Source organism: Cryptotermes secundus, unplaced genomic scaffold (assembly GCF_002891405.2).
Source record: "Cryptotermes secundus unplaced genomic scaffold, Csec_1.0 scaffold559, whole genome shotgun sequence".
Lineage (NCBI taxonomy): Eukaryota > Metazoa > Arthropoda > Insecta > Blattodea > Kalotermitidae > Cryptotermes > Cryptotermes secundus.
The window spans coordinates 716,206-723,481 of NW_019718620.1; the positions used below are offsets into that span (position 1 = coordinate 716,206).

General features: G+C 40.4%; 1 protein-coding gene across 5 annotated transcripts in view; it reads right to left on the bottom strand.

Moving 5' to 3' along the window:
• Positions 1-396: 396 nt before the first annotated feature.
• The window catches only part of LOC111862162 (ubiquitin carboxyl-terminal hydrolase 45), a 22,002-nt gene continuing 15,122 nt past the window's right edge, over positions 397-7,276 (bottom strand). For 4 of the 5 annotated variants that reach the window (XM_023847354.2, XM_023847368.2, XM_023847360.1 and 1 more), the window contains exons 11-15: positions 4,971-5,184; positions 3,053-3,976; positions 2,705-2,889; positions 797-904; positions 507-719 (exon numbers count right to left, since the gene is read on the bottom strand). In XM_023847354.2, the coding sequence (XP_023703122.1) occupies positions 507-719; positions 797-904; positions 2,705-2,889; positions 3,053-3,976; positions 4,971-5,184 (1,644 nt within the window). Of the gene's footprint in view, positions 720-796; positions 905-2,704; positions 2,890-3,052; positions 3,977-4,970; positions 5,185-7,276 lie in introns of all 5 variants that reach the window. The other variant, XM_023847377.1, reaches the window with a different exon arrangement.

Genomic DNA, 7,276 nt, shown 5'->3' on the forward strand with positions numbered 1-7,276 from the left:
CCTCAGCAGACACTAACTCAGCAAAACTCCAGTAAAATTAATGTATGGTTCCCTCAATAAAAAGTGGACCAATACTGGTAACAAATGCAGATGTTTTCTTAGAAGAAACTAGATCTTATATATTGACCAGACTGCCCACATATTATGCCTGTTTATAACGATCTTAGCCCATCAAACATACACTGTGGATGCACCGAGTTCTCTGATGTGACATGAATTACAAAGTGATATGCAATTCACTGACCTAACCACTTGTTCTGCAACAAACATCTGGTATAAATACAAAATATGTGAGCCTACAAAAAACATTAATGTCATACATGAAAACCTCTCTCTGCCTGCCTAAGGATGTGGAGGATTAGTAGTGTAACACCTGTAAGCACATAACTTGTAATGTTTCAAAGATTCACCCTTATTGCTGCTTCTAACACCAACTGATCATGCAGCGCAACTGATGTGTATCATCCATCACGAACATTATAGCCAATGGGAGGCAATGGTTCAGTCTACAAGAAGCGTTCATAGAACAGCAAGTAGGCCTGGCTGCGAAGAACTCGCTCCTCTCCCACTTCGCTGACACGAGAATCACTCACAAAGTACCACTTCCCTGCAGGCGCCTTCGCATTGTCAGAATGCCCCTCCACCACTTGACTGGGGACCTGATGTTCTGTGGGGAGGAATGACCACCGTGGATCAGTGTCTTGTACAGGGGCACGCACCTGCAGCAGACAAAAGCATTACTCCTTGGAACCAGGCATGATCACTTTATAAGCATTCTCTGTGACATGAGGCTTACCTTCACATAGGCAACATAGTGGCCCCCATGAAGCGTGCCACTGTGCTCAACCACCCCATACAGAGCATACAGCACATGATTCTCTCCAGGCTTCAGCATCAGTGAGTCCTGCAACAAAACAATCGCTTTATATTCATTATTACAAAGTTCAGCTCCTCTACAGCTTAAATCTGATTACTGTATTTGAGCACGTATAAGCCAGGCCTAGATTTCTGGGTCAAGAATTTGGAATAAATAATATTTCATATGTAAGCCATACTGGATTAAAAGGGTTATCAGTAACAGCATTTCTGATAATCTGTCAGCGCTGTTGCAGTCTTCCAACTTCTAGGAATCAATGGTGTCAGCTACGCTCTGATGATCAATAATGGCCATATACCAGAAATATGTTGGTGCCTTCACATGTATGCAACAGCTTACCAGAAAACAGTCTTAACAAATGACCCACTTCAGTAAATGTGTGTCCCAAAAAAAATTTATGTGTTGGGAAAATGAAATCCATTTGACTAGAGTAATGCTTTGTGTGATGATTCATGTCACTGTGAAATCTGGCCATTTTCTCAAACATTACTGGTCACTACCAGAGGTTTCACAACATACAATATTGGCTTTGCAGGCTTAGTCATCTACTGAATTGGCCCCCACCAAGGATCTACTTTTTTAAATATTACACAATATTCTATGTTTAAGCTTTGGAACATAAATTTGTCAAAAAAAAAAAGGCAGCTTATATACATGCAAATACAGTAATAACATTTATGACCAAAGTAAGATATAAAAATAAAAAGCAGTTCTGAATATCCTGAAACTTGGACTAAACTACTAAATCAGAAGGTGGAGCAAGAGCACAATACAAATACAATTCAATCATAAACCAGCAATAGTGATAATGCCAAACACAGCATTATTTTTAAATTTTGATTGTTTCATAGAGCTGACGAGTATAACATCACTTGCAGCAACAGACAGTGATGTGTGTCTTGAAAACTAAATGTCACATCAAGTATGTTGTTCAATATTTATTTTTTTACTTGGACAGCTTACACATTAATTTGTTTCACCCTGTATACAGTTCTTAATTACAGTAGAACTTGGTTATAGCGTCATCAAAGGGACCTAAAAATAGTGTCGTTATAAACGAATGTCGTTGTAACCGAAATGGGCACTTCCACAGTAGCCTTATGTTAGTCACGTAAAAATCTACCAAAAACCGAGTTAAAATGTTGCATTTTTTAGTGAAATACGTAGTTAAGTACAGACTAACGTAACATTAACGTGGAATTAATATGGATTCTCCATATCGTTTGTACTGTAGAATTCACCAAACCAAATTCGCGGCATACATCAGCTTTTTTCCTTCCATTTTCTATTTCACGAATCACTTTAACTTTCTCTTCAATGCTTAAAACTTTCCTTTTCATTGCCATGTTTTCGCTACTGCACTTCTCTGGGTTTAGGCAGGAACACTATAGGGTAAGTAGACAATGTGAGGTCCTGTTAGACGAGATTCTAGGAAAGGAATGCAGTTAACAACCTGCCGCGTCCTCTTGCACTATTCACGCAGTCCCACCCCACACCCTTGTTTTCGCTTAAAACCCACGCTCCTCTTGCAGCCCGCGGTCGTATTCTTCCAGGACAGTCATGTCAGCAAGTAGAGAAAGTGAGGGTGGGCAGACACATCGAACTTTCCCACGATATCAGAGAAATTCAGGAATGAAAATGACGTTACATACGAGGTTGATGCATTTGTGCATGTCGTACTAAGCAAGGTATAAAAACAGTTGCTTTATGAGGAATTAGTTCGTACCATTGAATATTTGACGCAATAGACAAGGTGTCGCAGAAACCGATGTTGCTATAACCAAGTTTTACTGTACTTCCGTCTCACATCCTGTGCCCAGAACTCACCTTGTACATGGCAGAACAAATGGGTGCCAGATCCAGCACCATAGGAAAGCTGACATGGCGTGTCAGCTTGCGAAACATGGAGCGATGCACTTGGAACCTCTTGAGGTGCAGGATCAGCACTGCCGGGGGACTTTTTATCAGCAGCTGCTTTGTCGAGTTGGTGCACACCAATTTGCCTTCCTTACCTATACAAAATAACATGACAATGCCAGAAGAAAACAGCTTGTTTGATAATGTAAAAACAATTACCTTTCAAATGAATGTTTCACATAAAGCTTTCCTTTTCATACAGCGAAGCATAAAAGATCTACATGAGACTGAGACATGCTTTCATGTCTTTGAACTTACCCTGGTTTTGTTGCTGGGTGCAGTTCTCACAGCCAACCTTGTTGTTCCCAGTCATGAGCTCAAGTGCGGTGAACTGATTCAGACAGGACTGGATGGAACACTCCCCATCATCACACTGGTATCTTGGCAAAACTGTGGCACTCCAGTTGGCTACCTCCCCAGCTGACTGCACCTTGTCATCCACTGACATATTTGGCTGCATTTTCCTGGCTAGGTCCCCATTTGACTGCACTTCACTGGCTGTCTTCCCATTTAACTGCACTTCGACAACCATGTCTCCTATCACAGTGTTACCTTCCTCCATGATTCCTCCCACATCTCCTCCACAAACATGCTGTTTCTCCCCACAATCATTCACATCTGGCTCTGTCACTAGATCAAAACTTGTACACAGCCGAGAAATATCCTCACACAAGTCAGAAACTAGAGGAATCTTAGCATTAGACGAATCATCCTCAACAGGGCTGAGCCTTGCCACCCCCTCAGCACTGTCCATGTCATCATCATTACAGAATGCAAAGCGAGAGACAGGCCTGTTACAGTCAGGGGACATGCAGTCCCCATGAGCACGTGCTGAAATTGAGCTGGAGCAGTCTATATTCACTTCAGAAGAAACTGGGCTGGGAGACAGAGGACTGCCCACTGATTCCAAGGGAGAGGCTGGGATTGTGACAACCAGCTCCTTGCTAATCTCTGTCACATCTCCACTCTCCATTGGTGATGTGGAACCATCCATGTCTGCTGGTGAAGCGGGGCTGGCCAGAGCAGAGTCTCCATTGGCAAAACAAGACAGTGGACTCTCAACTGCAGAATCCTCATTGCCAACTTTCTCAGAGCTGTAGCCTGACTCCCCCAGGTCAATACCATGCCTCTTCGATCCGACATCTTGCTCCACGTTGTCCTCCACATCTGCATCACTGTGTTCTGTTGCAAAGGCACAGCACTATGTGTGAGTTACACCAGGCAAGCAAAACAAACTCCATGGTTTTAGTGTGCAAGCAAACTAAACCAATCGAGCGACATTTGTCAGCGAAGTTAGTGCCAACACTAGCAGATAGAGGATATCACATGGGGAGGGCAATGAATCTCCATGGTTGTTAATTTCGGTTTTCTAGACTGGAGCCGCTATTTCCTTGAAATAGCTCCTCAATTATCCTCACGAGGTTGAGTGGACCCCCTTCCAGACCCACTACTTCTCAGAAAATCTCAGGAACTCTGACCACCAGACCATAGGGGCGGTTGCGAGTCACACCAAAGTGTTTAATAACTCACCACACAACCAAAACAACCAAAATCAATTTTGTTGTTAACCTTTCAGATCGGATGGTGCTGCTTTTCAAGACATTTTTCAATAAAATTTCTATACTCACTTCCTCCAACCATGCTATATGTCCAGCCAAGCATAATCCTCCCAGTATAATTATCCTAGCTATACCAAGTGAACAGTACAGTCATCAACCTCCTTGATACACATTTTGCCATTTCCCCATTTACATAATACTTAAGAGGCCAAACAATTTATTTTCAAATATTTTCTGTCATATGAAGATAAGAGCTTCATTACTTCCTACTCAACAACTAGAGCTGAATGAATCTTTCTCTGTGCTTAATGAAGTACCATGCCATGAAAACATATGCATTCTTAACCTCAACACTGGGGAAACCAATAACAGCTTTATATTCAGACAGCTTTACCCTAAGGTGAAAGAACTCTCTCATAATTACTGAATAGGTTTTGTGGACCAGTAGAACCAGTCTGGACAAGGTAACAAAGAAAAAAATTGTGTAAGATTTGAGGCTTTCACGGCAGTGACTATGAAGAAAGNGAAAAATTGTTCCATCAGGAATCACACCAAGCTGCGCTCCCTAAATAACCTATGAACAAACTGACAATGCTGTACAAACTATACAAACTTACCTGACTCACTAGAATTCTTCTTGGCAAAGTTCTCCTTGGCAGTGGTGGACTTCTCCCCTTCTACACAACCCCCCTTCTGTCGCTTACGTTCTTTTCTTGCCTGCCTCCGCTCCTTCTTCAACTGATGCTTGGATGGCGGTCCCTCTGATGCATTGCCATACACATCATATGATTCATCATTGTTTGACTTCCTTCGCATCACTGGGGGCTGTGGCTGCAATACAATCAAGGTTTTACACAAAATGTAATGAGTAAACAACAAATACATACAAAATTTCAAACATGAAGAATGAAGGATAACTCCAGAGATTTTGATGTACAGGTTAGGATAATATTAAAACACTGTAGAAAAATACAATGTATACATGATTCGGATGGAGGTCCCATAAAAGCACAGAATTTCTTAATCAGATGAACAACTATCAACTGCTCAAAGAATATCTTGCACAATAAAGCTAAGAAGTTAGATGTGAAACTGTTTACAGCACAAGATATTGTTCTGTTTAGTGTAAAACAAACTGGTATTGTATTTATAGCATAAGGAGCCAGTGTTCTGTATACATCACAAGAAACTTTCCCCAAACTTCTGGATGCAGTGTAATTCCCTCTGAGCCTCCTGAGTTCTGATGGCAGATATCTAAAATGCTTTACTTATTCCTACAAAAGATGAGCAGCTTTCATTACACATGAAACTGTCACCTGATATAAATTTTGCTTCCAAAGAAAGTCTGAAGCTTGTTCTTTTACCTAAAAATTAAATTAAGGAACATATATGATTAAAAATGGATATGAGATTGGGTACTTGGGATGTTAGAAGTATGTATAGGGCAGTGGCACAAGAAATCTCAAATCATAAGTTAGATTTAGTGGGAGTACAAGTCAGATGGGACAGAGGTGGCACCAAACCAGCAGGTGGTAGGAAGTGCCATGGCTCAAGCAGTTAGTTCCTGACTTTCCACCACAGCAGCCTAGCTTCGATCCCAGGTCTGGTCAAGTGGGATTTGTGGTGGACAAAGTGGCACTGAGGCGGGTTTTCTCCGAGGACTTCGGTTTCCCTTCCCAATCTTCATTCCACCAAATTCTCCATCATCATAATCACCCAGGGCAGGTACAATAGGCCAATCAGCGGCCGCTGTGCCGAGTGGACCCAGATGGACTCCACCCCTCACTAAGCAAAACCGGCAGGCGAATATATACTCTCCTATGGAAAGGGGAATGATAATCACGACTTAGGTACAGGTATTTCATACATAAGAGAATCATATCAATAATTTAGAGGGTAGAGTTCGTTAGTGATAAGATGTCATACACAATACTAAGAGGTTGCTGGTGGGATATCATCGTTCTGAATGTTCTACAAATAACTAGAACTTGTACTTGATAAATTCCCCAAGTACCATATGAATATTTTGTTAGGAGATTTCAATGCCAAAGTATGTAGGGAACACATTTTCAACACAACAATTGGGAATGAGTTTGCATGAAATTAGTAATGATAACAGAGTTAGAGTAGTAAACTTTGCCACATCAAAAAATCTTACTGTAAAAAGTACAATGTTCCACATCGTAACAATCATAAATTTACTTGGACATCTCCTGACAGGAAGACGCACAATCAATTAAAGTTCTATGTATCAAGTCCGTCAATGGTGCAACAGTCATTAAAATATTCACCATTTAACAGTAACACGACATGTTTCGAACACAGACGGCCATCCTCAGGTGTTTCAGTGTGTCCAAAGTGTTACACTGTTTTGATGCATGCTAAAATTGCGTGTTGCAGTCCACTTAAAATAACATAAATAATTACTTAAAATTCATTAATTTTTTCTACTAATATCTTTCGTAAAAGGGAAAACATTAGTGATACTGACACAAGATGAATACAGACACAAAGTAAGGAACGTCATACGAGATAACAAGTTTAAAATGATCAACAATGATCCAACTCAATAATATTATAAAATCGTAAAACAAACTCTAAAACAATGTCATTTCTTACTGAAAACCGTCATAACACAGCAATCAATAATACATGTAAGTAGTTCTAGGAGATACTTTTGCTACACGTTTCGGCCTTCAAAAGGTCATCATCAGGCAAATACATTAAACTTTTCGTTACTGAACTGCATGTCAAATGTAGGATACAGTGCTAAACTTCGAAGTGTATATGAAATGATATGAATGAATATAAAATATAAATTACAATAAAAGTTGAAGTCTTAAATAACCAGTTACATAGTCAAAAGTATAGTTAAAAGTTGTATATGTGATGGTATTTGGAAGTTGGCAGTTGTAATCATAAT